Below are 19,427 nucleotides of genomic sequence, written 5' to 3'. Positions count from 1 at the left end.
AGATCAGTCCAGAACTTCATACATGTTGAATTCGAGGGGAACTGACTCGCTGGGCAGGTTTCTAATGCAGTTTTTTTTCTTTCTTATAGTTCAGAATTGTTGGAATTATGTTCAAACCATTTTTTGGTTTGAGAGTATTGATCTTTTATAATAATACACCAGCAAAAAAAAAAAGCAACACAAATCCAACCAGACATACAGTGGCTCACGTTGCTGATAGAGGACTTCAAAATTGTGAGAGTTTCAATTCCAGCCTGTGACTTCAATGACGGCAACTCAAAAAAGTTCAATCGACAAATGAACGCCTCTCGGTGTCTCAGCTTCAGTGAGTTGGACTCCAGCTAATTATCATTTCCTTTTAACAGCTTCCTCAGCCGCTCATTATAATTTGCTGAAATCACCTCATTTTCCATGTAACCTTCATGAATAAATTAGAAACACTCATCAAAACAGCCTCATGATTTTTTTTTTTTTTTGCCTATTCCAAATTGTATTATCAATATTGTTTATTCGAGCAGAATCGGAATATAAGTCCACATTATGTGAAGCATTCACAGCATTTCACTTTTCTTTTAATATTGTTTTATCCCCCGAATACACCCCTGAACATAAACCTCTAATTAAAAATGTATGGAGAGGTAACTCGTTAAAAGGGGGCCTCTTTCAAGTCAGAAACGTCTTCATCAGCATGCACCCGAGGAATAAGCATCTTGGGTCCATGTGTTAGTTGAGCATCTTACAAAGGCCAAAAATGAGATGCTGCACCCAAGATGCCTGATCGTGATTTAGGGAAGTTGCCCAAGTTAACGGCAGCATTAGGACAGATTGACGAGTCACGAAGAAGGCAAATAAACGATGAGCGAAGCACAGCGTCGGTCGTCACCTTTGCGGCGCTACTTCTGCCACTAAAACACCGGAATAGTCGAGGTGCCACATCGCCATGTATTATTAAAGCAAAGCCTCTCACAGGGTTATAAATACCCTGCAGAAGAGTACCGACATGCCGCTCCTTTCGATTTCCCTCCAAATCGTCCTTAAACGGCACCTTCTTCAAACTTGAAATGTGCTTGTGTACACACATTTATAAAAAAAAAATTAAAAAACACCATAGCTAGGTTCGGGCCGCACCTGCGCGTCGAGCTGCAGCAGTAGCTTGTGAAAAAGTCAATTCATGACCCTCCCTGACATCTCTGGCCCAATTACACTGACAAGGCTAAAACATGAGAGGCGATGACATTGAAAGCCAGACACACACACACACACACACACACACACACACAGCAATGGTGAGCCAAGAGGATGAGGGGGAGGAGGTGACGAAAGAAAGGCGGAGGACTGCCTTGGCACAAATATGACAATTAAATAATGGGAAATCGTCTTCAGACAGTAAAACCCCCGAAACTTAATGATCACGGAGATAGCGTCGTGAAAAACAAAGGTCCCGATATCTTCAAAAACACTGCGCCGATTAATGAGGGCAGGCTTGCGAGCGTCTGTTTGTGAGGCCCCTGGTGGGCAAATGAGCACGTTTATGGCAATAATGCATCACCTCGGAAATCCTGACGTACCGCATTACTCTTCATTAACGCGCCGCTGTGATTATGAGGTGGATTCTACCGCGGCTTTATTTCTCAGGTCCTCATAAAACTCGAGGCTCGCTGGAGTGCTTTTGATTGCTCTTAATTGTGTGTGGGTGAGCATCTTATTACCTGTCTCCTTAATAACAGCTTTAACCATGTTTGAAAACTTTGCAAGGCGCGGGCTGAACCCCTCCGTCACCGCATTTATAAGGGGATAAGCGCGTTTGATATGGAAATAAAAGCCCGGCGACTTTGCTATGTGCACAACCGGAGCCACGAGACAAACTTGCCGTGAAAAGTACCGGCGGGGCCTTCAAACAAATCCATCAAGCGTTGTAACGACTGAAACAAAGTGACCCATCTGTTAAAAGCAAAGCAAGTGGTGTTGTTTTCGCCGTCAGCGTCTTCAAGCGCGTCCTTACCTGGTTATAGCTGTGCACGGCTCCCCCAACCTGCCCGCTGCGCTGAGGAGATGCTGCGGAGATGCTGTCGCTAAGGGCGAGGGTCTGGTTGCTATGGTAGCTGGCAGAGTACTGGAGCGAAGCCTCCGGGGTGGAGTTGAGCTGCAAGGAACTCTGGGAGAGGAGCGCCGGTCCTACGGACAGAGACGGTGAGTCGGTTGGATGAGGGGTTGAGACTCTGTCATGCCGGCGTGCATGTATACGTGTGCATGTGAGGAGAGAAAAGGGGTGAGGAAAACCAGGGAGGGATTCAAACAGCTAGCGGGGGATGAAGGGAGGTGATTGAGAGGCAAAGAGTGAACCGGGGAAGCGAGAAAGAGAGCGAGAGAGAGAGAGAAAGCACAATTTAGAGCAGATAGTGCAGCAGTGCAGCACTCTGTGAGTTGGAGATGGCATACATCATTTATTAGCAGAGGGAAAGAGAAACAGAGGAACAGAGAACATGGGAGGAGGAGGAGGAGGAGGAGGAGGAGGAGGAAGGCTGCAAAGAAGAAGTTATAACAGACGGAACAACTTGCTATGTTTCCTCCCCGAACCGTGTCGAAAGTTACCTTGTATCATCGACGTGAACAAAACCTCCAATTGAACCCTTTTTCACAAAGCGCGGATGTTCATACGCTGGCGAGGAATCAGCAACTTTTGGAAGCCACTTTGACTGCCTTCCTGCCTCGGGCTCAATTATGAGATCGCGTTCTTCAGACCACCGACTCTCAACCGTGAATCAATCCACGACATATTGCGCTTTATATTTTTGAGGCTGACACCACCAGAACATGAACGTTGGCGACAGCACACCTGTGTGACCTACTTAGCTAGACGAAACACATCGAATGAAATGCTTTCGGAAAGAAAGCCACGCTTAAGTTTGGATCGACGGCGATCGATGCGGCACTAAGGCGGCGCCTGATTAGTATGTGGTGTGCTGTATCACGCGGGCCTTTTCCAAGATTTCATAAGCCTTATTATCTTCGTCAAGAATGTTCACCATAGCGAGGAGATTGGACGGGTGCCTGATATTGAGAACGGGGAGCGCATTTTCAAACCTGAGTGAAATTAAGTCGGCCGCTGCGATCAAACCTCTCAATGGCCAGCAGTGTGGATGGGCGCGTTTGTGTTTAGATCACTTTGGGTTTTTATTCAAGGGCGGTTAGGACTGGTGCTCCCATCGCTCGTATATATTTCATTAGGCCACTATTTTTACTCCTTGGCTGTCTCTTTTCATTTCTGACAAAAGACTGATATGTCTGTGATGTGTTTAATTACAGCTCGTGGCAGATGCGCCACATGAACAAAAGCTTTAAAAAAATTTAAAAAAGGCGACCCGGTGGCAGGGCGCTTAGCTCGGAACGCGCAGCAAGAAAGTTGCGGTGGAATATCTCCTTATAGATATTTTGAAGAAAATCAGAAATGAAATGTCAACAACACATTCTAACGGCTGGGGGGGGGGGGGGGAAGCCGCAGCGAGCTGGCCCTGAGACTCTGACTAAACCGCGACCCTAATTCGGACAAGTACAGAAAAAATGAATGGATATGATTAGGGTACAGGACGTCACTTGCAGGATAAGGACATTTTATATCTTATATGAGTTTATATATAGGACAAAAGATTGTCATTTTGCTTCTGATAAAATGAAACATTTGAGTGTTCAAGTGTTGTTGTTTTTTTTAATCATGGTCGAACTGCGAAGACCAGTTGCAGATAAGAAGACCTTAATTTTCAAATTTGAAATCTTTAAGTGGGCAGGAAAAAAAAGGGCTCTTTTGGACAAATTAAGTCCCTTGAGAACAAATAGAAAAAAGTTTTTTTAATGTTTGAATGCATTTTGGCTGAAGCTGTGCTTTGTTTTGGTTTGCAGGTTTGCTTTGAGGAATATCAAGTGTGGGAAATAATTTGAATTTAATCAGGCCTCATTTAAATTCACTTTTAATCTGTGTTAGAAAACACAAAACAAACAGACGCATGCACACACACACACAACACATATAAAATGTTGCCGATAAATAAACTCACTTTCCACACCGTCAAGGATTCCCGACTCCTGGAGGGAACGGATGCAGGAGTCCACCAACTCCAAACCGGTGGTCAACTCATCCTCAATATCCTTTTGTCCATCGGCTGAGAAAGCAGAACACAATGATTCCGGGATTGAGCCGCATACATGAAGAATGCACTGCATCCGTAAAATGGTGACCTGGAATGAAGCTAGGAGTGGCGAAATGGCAAGGGTTAATTACCTTGAGCATTCCACCGAAACTGTTCATCTGCCGAACTGAAAGTAAAGCAGAAACACAAGCGCACATCACTATGTTGCAAAGACGAGCAAAGGTTCATGTCCAATGCGCATCTTTGGAGAGTACCGGGAAATCAAAGTTTATTCATCATAAAGATGATTTTGAATAATGCCGCTTGATTAGGAGCTGAAGCATTTGATGAAAAGAAAAAAAAAATGACCGCGCTCTTGCTCCACTTCAAAAATTCAGCGCAGATGCATACATGTGTGTTAGCGTCGCTGCATTTTTTTTTGTTGAATATTTCAAACATTGTGTTTTGTCCCCCCGAGCTTTAACGCAAAACCGACACATACATGCTACAGCTTCGGTGATGGTTCATGACAAATCTATGTTGTATGTCATCTTGGGGCCACAACAAAACTACAAAAAATCGTCACAGGCAGCACGATAAAGTCAGTCATTGGTTGTATACAGATAGAGTAAGAAGCAAAAAAAAAAAAAAAAAAAAACCAAAAATGTTGAGACAAAAGCTGACAGATATGTTGTGGTCCGTTGTGGTAAGCGTCAGTCTACTTTGTTATGCAAGCCCGCTCGGAATACCGCAACACTTCAACCCCAACTGGCTGCCACTTTCTTAAAATAGGAACCCTGTGGTGTAGAGATGCTTTACATCACGCCACTTTCAACAGCGAAATCGCATAGCACCCTCTGCTAGTCGCATTGCTGCGCACAAACTACACACGAGTTCACTTTTGAGGTCTGTTGTAATGTACACAAGCAAAGCTGCCTGCTTTGAATCCTACAACGAACATTTTAGGAATGAGGCACATGTTACGAATCGGTTTATTGATGATACTGTAATTTTTGGACTACAAATGGCACGTGATTAAAAGGCGCAAAAGCTCATTTTAGCCAAAACAACTCATTTGTACATACAATCGACAATTGTGACAAATAGTCATAGGTCTCCATTTTATTAAACGGCGGATGATTTATAAACGCCGGTAGATGCCTTTATTTCCCCACAGCGTACCGGAACCTTTCAGATTTGTTGACACACGAGGCAAATTCACAGATGAGCATAGACCAGGATCATATGGCGAAATTGGCTGTAGTTTTTGCACTTGCTTAAAGTGCACAGCCATGTGCACCGCTATAACGCATTTTTGTTCCCCTTGAGTCTCCCACCCCCCACCCCCAACCAACCAACCCCCCCCCCCCCCCCCCCCCCTCCTCGCCTCCCCGGAGCTAAGAAGCACTCACTTATTTGTAGATCTGTTCGTTGATGGTGATATGCATCCACCCACTGATGGTTGCCATAACAACAATCATCAATGCTTCATCAGTCAACATGACAGGGTGACATGATAACTACAATCTGTCACTCAAAGCGTCTGGCATGTCTTTTATTTAGTGTGTGTGTGTGTGTGTTTGTGTGTGTGTGTGTGTGTGTGTGTGTTCCCTCATATCAAACTTGTGTGGAGACTTTGCACAAGATAAAGGCATGCTCTGGGTTGGTAAGTACAAAGGCAATGTAGAGTGACAGCGACATGTTTGTGTCCTTGGGGATGCGCAAACTATTGTGCCTGATGTCGCTGATTTCCACCTGCCTACATAGTGTATTCTATTAATGGAGGCCGCAACTTTTTTTTTTTTTTTTTGCAATGTGGGAGGAAACCGGACTACTGGGAGAAACCCCACAAAAGTCTTGGTATGTATCTTGGCTTTTCACTGTAGGAAAACTAGATAACAGTTTGGCCTGTTAAGCAAAACAAGGGCTGTGTTTTCCTACTGGCACTGACCCATCATGAGAGAAAAGCAATTTTCTGTCCCCCCCACCCCACAATTTCTATCCTCGAGATGTGCCTTTTTAGTCATTTGCAGTTGTGTTTGGGATGAGGTGGCAGAGTTCTGCTCAATCACAAGGTTCACTTGCAATGCCCGGGCCACGCTATTCAAAATGGATTCAAGTATTTTGCCACCTCATTTGAACGTTACCATACGCACTGTTCAAATAATGTCAGCGGGGTGGCAAAAGCAAGCTGAAGCTCCTTTTCTTGGAAATGTTTTATTCCAAGGTGATGCAAAGGCAAAGTATTAATTTGGGATGCATGCACTTGTGGATCCATTAAGCCCCACGAACCGCAATCACTAAATAGTTTTCGTATGAGCAGAGCAGTACGCATTTGCATATGAATTGGAGGAGTACAGCGTTGCTGAGCACACAAGGAAATTAAAGTCCAAATCATATAACACGGAATCATTGTTTGCCAACTGTACTCTGACTGGATCCATAAAACCGTGGAAAAGCCAACAAATTCAGAGCGGCGCTGATTTTTTTCTTCCATATTTCATTTGCGTTTTCAAAGAATTGCAGGAAAAACATTGTCTTGGCCATCAAGAATCAAGAGTACCAAAAAAAAGGGCAAAATTAAAATGGCATATGAGTTAGACAACCGAGTCATGCAGAAAACAGAATTCCAGAAGATGACGACAACCTTGTCATCGGTGTTCGTCGCACACGCTAGCCGTGCTGGTCACCGATGACTGACTGATTATCAATCGCCGTCTTTTTTTAGAGCAGTCCTTCACCAGATTGGAGCATGTGTCTCATATGTTGGAATGTGACAGTGATGTTGTGAAAAGGGAAAGCCATCGTTTCAATTTGAATTGAACACTTAAATGAGGAAATTTCTGCTGGATGAACGTGACCAATATAAACCCTTTGTTGTTCAATTCGGGAAGCCCTGTTCCCAGAAGACATTCACTCATGCACACAATCGCTTTGATGCGACACACACATACAGTACACACACATGCAGCAGCCACCGGCAGGGTGCAGCAAACTTGTGACCGATATCGCTGGTCTGTGACAGCAGCTGAACTCACCCCCAGAATGATCTTATCACAATATGTCGCATTCGGATATTTCAAAAAAATAAAAATAAAAAAATACCAAGCATACATCTTGACATAGGGCAGCCCGGTAGTCCAGTGGTTAGCACGTTGGCTTCACAGTGCAGAGGAATCGGGTTCGATTCCAGCTCCGGCCTCCCTGTGTGGAGTTTGCATGTTCTCCCCGGGTCTGCGTGGGTTTTCTCCGGGTGCTCCGGTTTCCTCCCACATTCCAAAAACGTGCGTGGCAGGCTGATTGAACACTCTAAATTGTCCCTAGGTGTGAGTGTGAGCGTGAATGGTTGTTCGTCTCTGTGTGCCCTGCGATTGGCTGGCAACCGATTCAGGGTGTCCCCCGCCTACTGCCCGGAGACGGCTGGGATCGGCTCCAGCACCCCCCCGCGACCCTAGTGAGGATCAAGCGGTTCGGAAGATGAATGAATGAATGAACATCTTGACATTTGGGTTGAACTTCTCTGTTCTGTTGAGGAATATTTTTCCACCACATCTTTGTAACGCTACAAACCACTTAGAAGACAACACCACAAACGTTTTTTTTTTGTTGTTGTTTTTCTTAAGTGTGACGCAAGAAACACAAAGAGATTTTGTCATAATGCCGATCCCCTTGATGGCATTATGACCAAAGAGATACGGTTCTGCATAACATCTCAGTTCTCCTTTCTCATGAAACGTGACATTTTTTTTCCTAATCCGCTTTCAATTAATCCAGTTGTAAACTTTTCTCCCAGACGCAGATGAAAATGTCACCCTACACATCCCAGACACATAAATACAAGCGAGGCAAGCTCCAAACACCCATTTAAAAACCTTTCGGTGCTTGTGTGAGCACCAAAACAATTCCTGGGATATTTCCACATCAATGGATAATAACAGACTTCTCCAAACAATACATAAGCAGCAATATCCCGAAGAGTTAAGTAGTTGTTGCCCATACATCGGCGGGTGATATGTCGTGAGGTCGCCGGGGAACGTGAGCGCAGCGGAGCCCGCTCAGCACAGATCAGCATTTTGGACGTGGGGTGGAAAAAAAAAAAAGTCATGGACATTGTTATTCTTCTACTCTGGCACATTTATCACCTGCCTTGGACCTACACGGTGCTCTGCAGGGCAAACCAACATAATTTATGAGGCGGCGATGCAAAAACAGCAATCCATTCATTACGTAGCTGCTTTGTACCACAGAGTGAGAAAAGTTGGTGAATGGGCATCGGGTGGCGGCTGATATAATTTACGGGTTAAAAGGATCCCTTATTGCATTTTGCTCCCGGCCTTTTTTTCCCAGCAAGTGCGTACTTTTTTGGGCTCTTGCTCTTTTCGCCATTCACTGTCAATGTTTTGGTTGCAGTTTGCTCTCAGTTTTCTGCTTCTGCCTCTCTGGCATTGAACCGTGGTTGCTTCTTATCTATTCGCACCAATATCTGGTGTTGGGGCAAGATAAGCATTCATTTGCATGTTTAATGAACCAACCAACCCCCCACCCACCCTCCTCCTCCATTAGCCTCAGAGTGGGGACACACTAGTGCAAAGCAGAAACACACACCCGCATGCACAGGCACATGCACACACACGGGCACGCACTCACAATGCTACTGTTGCCCTAAAGGCCTCCATCTCCTTGCCGCTGACATGGAGTCACCAGCTGCTGACTCCTACAGAAATAAACATGGCCCATTTATCCAGCCTCACATTCACAACTTGTACGACAGACACACTGGGCAAAGCATGTCATTTCAAAACCACCCTGACATCATTTGACATCTTGGAAAGAAACCAATGCATCCCCCCCAAACAAAGAACAGGCAAAAACGCTATCATTAGAAAGTGACCCGTTCTTTGTTCTGTGCTTTTAGTAAAGAAATATCAAATGTTCTTATATGGTCATATAATATAGAACTGTGTATCGGCCCGCGGTCCTGCAGGATTGAGGATACAGGTAATTGTGCTACAAATGTAAACAATCAGGATCTATATCCACACACCCAAAATATACACATATAATATTTCCTAAAGCACAAAGATGTAATTACATGGACGCATACATCCAAGTGTGTGAAGAAACAACAGAGAGAGAAGCAGAAAGAGAGATAGACAGCCGGCTGAGAGATGGGCCCACCTGCCACCATTTTTCTCTCCTCTCCTCCTGGGAAATGTATCATCAGTCATTAGGAGGGACTGTGACTTCTGCTCTCATCATTCACATGTGCGCATTCACTCACATACGCGTGCATATAAACTCCAACGTGGAGCATATTTTAAGGTGGGCGTCCGCTGCCGATAATTTGAGTTCTCTCGATGCAGCATTTTGCTGAGCGTATAAAAGCGCCCGCAGCTAATGGTGTGATGGATCCCTCTATTATCACCCAACTTGAGAGAAGAGAGTGAGCTATAGTGAGATAAAGGAATCTAATTGGATAATATTTTAGTCCTGGCAAAAACAAGGAAGTGACCAGGGACGAAATATAGATATATATAAGCGCGTAAAAAAGATAACTGCAAGTTAAAATCGAAATCTTGTCGGTAGGTGTTGGTGCCTTCCACTACCTTAAATCATACGAGTTCATTTCGCCCTTGTCATATTTAAGACATGTGCAAAGGGCAGTTTGAAGGCAGGAGTTTCAATTTTCAGGAAATGAAAACCAAAACAAAGGCTTGATTGTTTTTTTGTTTTGTTCTTTTTGATTGCCCAAATTGCGGCGAGATAAACTGAACTCTACTTGCCGCTTTGGAAAACATGAAACGTACGGCAGAATTGATGCATAATTTGATGGCACTTATTAGAATAATGAATCCCCCAGCACACAATCGGCGAAACGTGCGCACGCAGGCTAACTAATTTGCTTTTCTCTTGATTTCTTTTTCGCACAACAACACAAACGCAATCTATCACTTTTTACCTCCCACTGACCTTCCCGTAGGGGACTTTGGCAGATGTGTAAACTAAAAGCCGCTATAACCTGAGGACATGAACTTTACACCTTGCACTTCTCAGTTTGCACATCTCCTTGTGACTTTAAGCTATATATTTGAGCTTGATGCTTTCAAAAAGAAATTTTCCGTGACTGGTTACACAGCTATCTCATATTTCCTTTCTCTTACGCCTTACACTTCATTGATTGATAATAGGCTGATTTATTAGGCTGACAGAAATTCAAACGGTCAGCAGCCAGGTTCCACTCAAAGAACGACCGGCATGGGTGGAGTTTTCTTTCTCTAGCTATTTTGCCGATGTACCAAAATAAGGCCCTCCATGTCCCTATTTTGCCTGGTACTCATAAAAAATGTCACAATAAGATGTCAGCCATAATGAAATACGGTTTTGGTGTTTGTGTGTTTGGTTATGTTTTATGGATTTCTCTCTGCAGCTAAAACCTAAGGGGGGGACTTAGACTTTGACTGTCTGTTTACAGTATTGGCATAATCCACATGCTATGACTCTCATGCTAAATAAATGACAGGACTATGCCCATGCACTGAAATATTTAGCAAGAACAGATCATTAAAAACTGGCAAAATTTACATTACAAATGTGCTTCAAAAAAGACGTTATATCCAGTTCAAGATGTACCTGACGTTATCATCATCATCATCATCATTCCCTATTTCTGCACTAATCTGTGAATGAAATCCATAGTAGAATGTCGGTGGTTGTGAAGGCAATGGGACCCAACCAAGGCAGAGGAGACATCATGCAGATTCTGAATAATGCATAGGAAAGCAATATTGTCAGAGACACTTGCGGTCGGGTCTTTGAGAATGAGACAGACATACTGAGAGTGTATATATACTGTAAGCATAACAGTCGAGTAAAATAACATTTGAAAAATAAAAGCCGAGGAATGACAGAGGCTAGAGAGCAATCGGGCAGAGGACAAATGAAAGAGAAAATGAGACAAGGAGAAGAGGCGAGAAATACAGACGCAGATAGCGGGGAAAAAAATACTAATAATAAATCAATGAAGCCATTTTGTGGCGCTGCCATGGGGTAATGAAAGCTATCTATTAGCTTTTCTCATTCCTCCGCCCCCCCCCCCCCCCCATTTCCACCCCTGGCATGGCTACTGCTTGCTGGCTCTCTTTCTCTCTCTCTGCCTTCTTAAAACAATTCCATAGGAAAGCGCAGATGTAAAAATCACATTTGTTTCGCTCAAGTTGACGCGTCATCTGTAAACTACCTGCGGGGGCCAAGTCAAGTTCACAAAAGCAGAACTCATTTTATAGCTACAATTGACCCCTGATGCTTAAATATTGGTTCGTACTGTCGGTGTCATAAACAGTATCGCCTCACTTGTCAAGAAGACTTACGATGCCGCTTAGCTAGAATTCCATTTGCAGTGCAGGCATGCGCAATGCGAGGTTGAATCCAATGAAACCCATTTACAGATGTCTACCCTTTGCAAATGGCCAAATCTTATTAATCACCATGTAATATTGAAAGAGAAATTAAAGAACGGGCGGCCCAGTAGCCCAGTGGTTAGCACGTCGGCTTCACAGTGCAGAGGTATTGGGTTCGATTCCAGCTCCGGCCTCCCTGTGTGGAGTTTGCATGTTCTCCCCGGGCCTGCGTGGGTTTTCTCCGGGTGCTCCGGTTTCCTCCCACATTCCAAAAAACATGCGTGGCAGGCTGATTGAACACTCTAAATTGTCCCTAGGTGTGAGTGTGAGTGCGAATGGTTGTTCGTTTCTGTGTGCCCTGCGATTGGCTGGCAACCGATTCAGGGTGTCCTCCGCCTACTGCCTGAAGACAGCTGGAATAGGCTCCAGCACCCCCCGCGACCCTAGTAAGGATCAAGCGGCTCGGAAGATGAATGAATGAATGAATGAATGAATGAAAAAAATTAAAGAACACGGTTCGACTATGCTTTCCCCCGCCCCCCAAACGGTTCTCAGGTGTCTAAATGGGGGGGAGGGGGGGTTGTTTTTTCTTTCTTTCTTTTAACATGGCATTTCCAACTGAGCTAAATCAAATGAAAGTGATGTGACTGAGTTAAAGAAAAGAAAAAAAGAGGCCCAGAGCTACACGGCCAGTAAAGCACACACGAGACAGCAGGAGAAAAGAGTTTCCCCACGGGCCGCCGCTTTTGACTAATGTTAAAAAAAAAAAGATAAATTAGCCCCCCGTGTGGCATTTGGCGTCACACACTTGCACGAATCGGTGTCATTGCTACACACAGACGTGCGTTTCCTTGCTGTCAAGTGCCGCGGCGTTGCAAGCCAGCAGATCAGAGTTGAACAGATGTTCGCCGGGATGGGCCCGCAACAGCGCTGTGAACAACATACTGCTGAGCTGAACAATTTTGGTCCAAGGAGATGCCTGAAATTCTTGATTCAAGAGAACATGGACAGAAAGGCACACGGCACACTGGCAAGAACATCAACCATTTATCGCTACATATAAACGGGGGGGTACAAACTCCATATGAAAGTAACTTGCACTGTCTCACTCAGACCAGTGTCCGGGCCCGTGCTGAACTATTAAAACTTTAAGACCCTGTAAAGCCAAATGGAATGTCTTGTAAATTTGACACACAGCTGATAAAAGTGTTAACATTCCTGCCAAATTTGAATGATTTTTTTAAAAAAAAGAAAAAAAGGTTACCAAGTGCGGCCACTTATATGTCGAGAATTACATAATATGACTGAACTATACTATACTATACTATACTATAATATGATTGGAAGTTTACATTCTGACTCGGTTGTAGGTGCGATGGAGCCGATACCAGCCGACTTTAGGCACAAACAGGACAACCTTGCTAACCTTGAAAACTCAACTGACCTTAAAAAATGATAAATCTATGTTTGTTGTTCTGTTTGTTTCTCTGCTCGTCAGTGAAGAGAATTTGTGGGGAATAAATTAGACCTAATGGATCCTGTAAGTCACGCAAATCAGTTTGTCCTTTTCTGATTCCTGAAAATAATTCTATTGAATGTCATGCACTACTGTAAAACATCTCTCCAAATGTAAATGGAGTCCGTCTGTCATAATGGAAGCCCGGGGAAATGAGCGGCGATGTTACACAAAGGTTAGCGACATCTCATTGAATGCTATCAGATCACCTCCGATCATTCGCGGTCATATCACAGAGATGCCCTTATCTATACTTGGGCTGGGAACAATCGGAACAAAAGGATCACGTCAATCAAGACGGCGAGACGAAAATCAAGCTGGACAAATTGACACATGAGCTCCGGTGTGATGCACAGACAGGGACGTCAAACGCACATCACACGTCGGCGTTACCGCGCATTGACAAGTTCAAGTGGGCGCGGGGATCAACGTTGACTCAGCGGCATAATGAGCTCCCCCCGCCGGCATACGCGCGACTAATCCTCTAGATCTGCTGTGATTACCAAAGGATGACGCAACCATGAGACAGCAGACAGGCGTGTAGTGCTGCTCGGATCCCCCTCGCCCTCCCCAAACACACGCACTCACATGCATGGGGGGGGGGGGGCGGCTCCAATTCAAAACTCCAATTTCAGAAGTTCTGAAGCAGCTTTGTTGACCAGCATTCAACCTATGCTGCCTGGAAAATATTGGAAATTGAATTAATCTGACCTAGGATCAAAGTATCACATTCATAACGCTTTGCAGAACGTTAAAGTTATAAAATTGCCTCGCCATTCTCAACAAGTGCCGATGTGAATCACGGTGAAGTGGTCAAGCATTTAAAGCTCGAGTGTTTATCAGCACAGGAATTTCGATACACTCAAATAGATTTAAAAAAAAAAAAGTTTTCCTTTGGGAGTCAGAGAAATGTTGCATTCTGACAAAAGTTTTCCCTTTGACATTGCAGAAGCGCTCCAAACAAAAACACACACCCAAAGAACACTCTGAGAAGTGAAGAAGTGAAAACCCAACTTTCTGACTCACAATGTGGATTTTTTTTTTTTCTGTTTCGGAGGAAGGTGATTTAATGTGAGCAGATGGCAAGCGCGATATTCGGGCTGTTAGCATTAAAATGCCTCATTAGCATGTAGGGCACACTTATCTGCTCATCCATTTCTAACTTGCTCAACTGCATCATCAGAAAATAAGTTCAACGGCAGAAAGTTTAACTGAGTCTCTATAAAAAGTACACTTCCGCTATGGCAAACCTTTTTTTTTGGGGGGTGGACTGGAAATGTTCAAAGCCAAAACGCACAAACATGCTCACACACACACACAGCTGAATACGGCACCCGATCTTCACTCGCCATCACCTCCGCATGCAAAGGAAAAATCTTTGGTCGTCACCTGATGCTGCTCATGCTGCCGGCCTCCGATCCCAGCTTGCATCTCTCGAGTTGGGTGGCAACGATCTGACGCTCGGCTTCAAGCTCCCGGGTCAGGCGCTCAAACTGCAGCTCCTGTAGATGCGCAGGGCAGACGGGCGTACGTTAAACGGAGCGAAAGAAGGAAGGACGAGGACGTGGAAATGTACATGAATGGCGGCGGGCCGCAATATGAACGTCCACTTGCATTACAGGTCAACAGCCAATTATGCTTGAAGGAACGACTACGGTTATTGCGAGATTCATCGGCGTTATTTGGTGACACCTGACCGATGAATTGGAAAGAATAATGACACAAAAACTGGTCTCATTGTACATATTGCAATGTTTCCATTTTACTGAAAGGTCTCAACATATGCAAAATACTTTGTTTAGACAACGCGTGACCTGATGCAACGTTTCCCTTGAAGCACGTAGACAGCACTCAGCAATGCAACGTCTCAAAATAGGTGTCATCATTCTTTTTCGCTCAGACTTTTCAGCTCGGATGGGATTGGCGTGCGAGAGTAGGTGGGAGGAGGAGTGACTGGTTGAAAATAGGCCCAGATGCAAAAATAGCTTGTTCATCCCTTTGTTGACACTGTCGCTTGAATAGAAGCGCTCCTTTTGAAAGTGTATAAATTAAGCTAATGAGCATATTTGTGGAATTCCTCCTTGGATGGCGCTATCCCCACGTGGATGTATCATTTGAGCACGGGGTTTATTTATTTTCTGCATACCCGATAGTTCGAGCGGAGTGACAAATAACACAGAAGTGCTTCAGCCATGTGAAGCGACTTCTTGAGAACCTGTCAGGCTCACCTATTTGGTATGCTCGCTATACCACGCACACTACTGGCTATTGAAGCACCTCACTGACTAGTTAATATATCAGCACTTTAGCTTCGAAGTAAATCTGCCTTGAACCATAATAATGACTGCGCGCAAAAATGCATTCACATACAAGTGAATCACGTGCGCACGGATCAATAAGCGGAACTGTTGGAGTCCCGCCACCCTTTCACCAGGAATGTGCAAGTACAATCAATGTGTGTGCACGTGTGTGTGTGTGCGTGTGTGTAACTTTCACCAGGAATGTGCAAGTACAATCAGTGTGTGTGCGTGTGTGTAAGAGAGACAGTGTGAGAGAGCAAGAGAGAGTTGCAAAGAGCACGTGTGCTGGTCTGATTGGTTTTCAAAGCCATTTGAAGCGCTGAATGACTTGATCCCCCCCCCCCCAGACGCTATCTCAAGTCTCCAAGCTCAATCCCCTCAACTCCTCAACATTACAACACGGTGCAATGCAATTCGTCTCCCCCAACATTCTCAGGAAGCACTTACTCATCAATATGCAGACTTTCTTCCCCCTTTTCTCATGCCTCTCACTTGCACGCACGCACAAACGCACGCAACAAGGCCCCACTGTAAAGATATTACAGCATATATAGATAGATAGATAGAGAGAGAGAGAGAGAGAGAGAGAGAGAGAGAGAGAGAAAATTGTCATTTGAAAGCACAGTGGCTAAAGAGCCAAACGCGAGCAAACTCTGTACGACTGTGCTCGATGCCTCAAATTGATTTGTGAGCAGCCAGCTTTCTTAAAATGAAAACAATCAATCAAAGAATCAGTTGTGTCATTGTATGAAAGGTTAGCTGAAGGAAGCAGTTGCAGCCCCACCCCAGTTTTCCCAAAACACAGTACTTACTCTGTTTGGCAGGCTCTACTTGCTATACACACACACATACAGTATGTGTGTGTGTATATATATATATTATATATATATACTGGTGATAAAAGGCCTTGATACTTGTCGTGTTCTGCTTTCTGCTAAAAACGAATTCCAATGCCGCGCTATACTTTGGTTATATTTTAATGTACGCTACGCGATAACAACCTCCATGTGCGGTATTTGGTATCGCCTCGGAAAGTATTGTATTCGGGCTCTGCATGATTGGACGAAATGCAAGATAACAGCAGCGGCCCCGATATCAGAGCTGTGAATGGAACAAATTGCAGCCTTGCCCTCTCACTTTGTTAGGATAAAACCAACCCCCCCCCCCACCCCAAAAAAACAATGTGGCTCTTTCGACACGATAGACAAATGATCCTGCTCGCCAGCATAAAGACGCCGGGTGGCGTCTGCGCTTGATGGTCTCTGTGTGTGTCTGAAGATAAGGCCCAATCATTATAAAGTGGCCTATGGGTAGCTATTAGCGGCGCTGTTTTTGGATGGGAGACAAAAGGCTATCAAACAGAGCTCTGACCTTCTCTTTGAGACGTGACGCTCCCCCCCTCTCAACCCTCCCCTCTCCATCCTCAATCGGCAGAGGGAAAAATGAGTGGAAGGAAAGAGTGGGGAAAAGGACGCATGAGTGCGAGCCGGTGAAAAGGTCGCACGGCTCTCGTCCGTCACGCCCGTGCATACTGAAGACCACCCCACCCCGCGGGTGTCACGTGCTACTTTTTTTTTTCCAAGGGATCACCTTTCAGAGACTTATCCGTCCGTGGCCTTCCTTCCGCACCTGCCGCCGTTTTAATGAGTGCAAAGTCGAGCAGGGTGGGTGGGCCGATACCTGCAGGTGAGGACGGTGAGGTGACTGTGGTGATGAAAGTCACATGAGATGATGGCCACAGGGAGGACACTTGATGCTCCCTCTTTAGATATTCAAGAAAGAGAAGGGAGGGGGGAAAAGAAAGAAGCACGGATATGACGTCTCTCTCTCTCAAGTCAGCTATGTTTTTTTTTCTTTCTATTTTTCAACTGCAAAACAATTGCAATTTAAATTCGGCGTCACCAAAGTGGTTTTCTTGCCTGGTTAGGGAGAATTAGATAATTGGATGGCATCATAAGAATTGATTAAGGGATTGATGTCCCTCTCTCTGCTGCAGCTTTTTATTTTATCTGCAGTTGCAGTGTTGCGCCACCGTGGAGGCGCTATAGCAAGAGCAGTGCGCAGTAAAGACCTATGGACAGGGAAAATCAGACCCTTTTCCTGTACCCGGCCTCGGGATGCTTCGATAAACCCATGATAGGCATGGGCTTCTTCCCAGATGCAAGAATCGAGCAGGTCTACCTGATGTTACGGCGTCTCAATCTTTCAACGGCGTAAAATTGTCTGAAGCGCAAGGAAAGAAAATCCGTCTTGACAAGAGAGCTAAAACAGCTCCTTTAAAAGGGGAAGCGGCTTGAGGCTGCGGACGGACACGCTGACGTCTACAAATAGCGACTTTGCAAAAAAACCCTCCTCGAGAACCCTGTCGGTTCTGTTTTGGGGATGGCTGTCGGTTATTTCACTCAGAGGCTTCTGTTCCAGAAAACAGCCTTAGAGAACGTGTTGGAAATAGATGGAGCTTCGTCACATTTTGGGAGGATGATGCGCTGCGACGCCTTCACGCAGCTACGCCGAAACTCCTTTTCCAATCTCGTCTCGTACAGAGGACAGCTTTGTAGCCAATTATAGCACCCGAAACATATGATTTCATATCTCCACTTCCTTCCTGTCAATTTTACAGAAGTGGGAGACAATAGCGGCGTTTGCACTTCAGGCACTTGGTTTTGTTTGACACCACTTTCAGACGCATCAACTTGGAGCACACCTTTAAAAAGGCAAGAGATCTGAGATGCAAGACTGCCAGCAGATGGCCCATAACAGTTTTATACGCATGATAAATATTCAACACGCAAACACACCAATACTCTGACGGAGCTCCCCCCTCGTTAAATTATTTAGGAGCTCAGTGGGAAAAAAAGAAAACATCTTTGTCTCTGATTTCACTCTGACTTCGCGTATCCACGTGTGGGTGTGTGTTGGAGAGGGAGGGTGTGGGGGGGGGGGGGCTGCACGTGTGCACAGCATGCATTTGAGAGCTGTAAACAGGAAACTATGAGTCTGGCCGAAGAAGATATGCACGCAGACTCAGCTTGGTCCGTCTTTATTATGGCTTTAGTGTTGCTTGTTACATGCACTCGCCTGTAAAAATGTAAATGCCCTGATTTTAAAATATGCCTTTAGCATTAAAAAAAGTGCCCTTTTTTTATTATTTTATTTTATAATGTCAATAAAGGCTCAGGGAAAAGGGATTAGGAGGTAATTTGCGCAATGTAGAATACAACATTGGCTGCAAAACAATCAAGCCATTCAAGGTGTCTGCTTCGTTTCATCTCATGTCCGATGAATGCCTGACAAGTATATGCATAAAATGTGATCTGAATATTATTATTATTGATTTTCGGGAAAGTAGCAAGATGACAATCAATTTAATTTTGCCTACTAACCATGAAATGATGACCATCCATCCATCATCTACCGCTCATCCGGGGCCGGGTCGCGGGGGCAACAGCTTTAGCAGGGAAGCCCAGACTTCCCTCTCCCTAGCTACTTCTTCCAGCTCTCCCCGGGGGATCCCGAGTCGTTCCCAGGCAAGCTGGGTGACATAGTCTCTCCAGCGTGTCCTGGGTCTTCCTCGGGGTCTCCTCCCGGTGGGACATGACCGGAACACCTCACCGGGGAGGCGCTCAGGAGGCATCCGTATCAGATGCCCAAGCCACCTCATCTGGCTCCTCTCGATGTGGAGGAGAAGCGGCTCGACTCTGAGCCCCTCCCGGATGACTGAGCTTCTCACCTTATCTCTAAGGGAGAGCCCGGACACCCTGCGGAGAAAACTCATTTCAGCCGCTTGTATCCGGGATCTCGTTCTTTCGGTCACGACCCATAGCTCGTGACCATAGGTGAGGGTTGGGACGTAGATCGACCGGTAAATTGAGAGCTTCGCCCTTTGGCTCAGCTCCTTCTTCACCACGACAGACCGATACAACGTCCGCTATGATGACATTTTTTTTTTTTAGAATGCTTCAAAAATATTTACCGGTACCTGTTTGGATGCACATGGGCGATATTCAAAGCAAGTCGCAACTCAGCAAAAGGAAGAATGTCAAACCGTCAATGTTCATGATCATAACATCATACCCGTATGTGATCCTGT

The 19,427-nt window shown here is 45.1% G+C and overlaps 1 protein-coding gene across 3 annotated transcripts in view; it reads right to left on the bottom strand.

The window, feature by feature from the left end:
- Positions 1–19,427, bottom strand: part of LOC127592879 (catenin delta-2-like) — a 110,424-nt gene that overhangs the window by 62,790 nt on the left and 28,207 nt on the right. For all 3 annotated transcript variants that reach the window (XM_052053918.1, XM_052053917.1, XM_052053919.1), the window contains 4 exons: positions 14,427–14,539; positions 4,277–4,311; positions 4,053–4,157; positions 2,003–2,175 (listed from right to left, as the gene is read on the bottom strand). In XM_052053918.1, the coding sequence (XP_051909878.1) occupies positions 2,003–2,175; positions 4,053–4,157; positions 4,277–4,311; positions 14,427–14,539 (426 nt within the window). The remainder of the gene's footprint in view (positions 1–2,002; positions 2,176–4,052; positions 4,158–4,276; positions 4,312–14,426; positions 14,540–19,427) is intronic.

Source organism: Hippocampus zosterae, chromosome 20 (assembly GCF_025434085.1).
Source record: "Hippocampus zosterae strain Florida chromosome 20, ASM2543408v3, whole genome shotgun sequence".
NCBI classification, from domain to species: Eukaryota; Metazoa; Chordata; class Actinopteri; order Syngnathiformes; family Syngnathidae; genus Hippocampus; species Hippocampus zosterae.
Note: the sequence above shows the minus strand (reverse complement) of the source record. Positions and strands in the feature narration are given on the sequence as shown.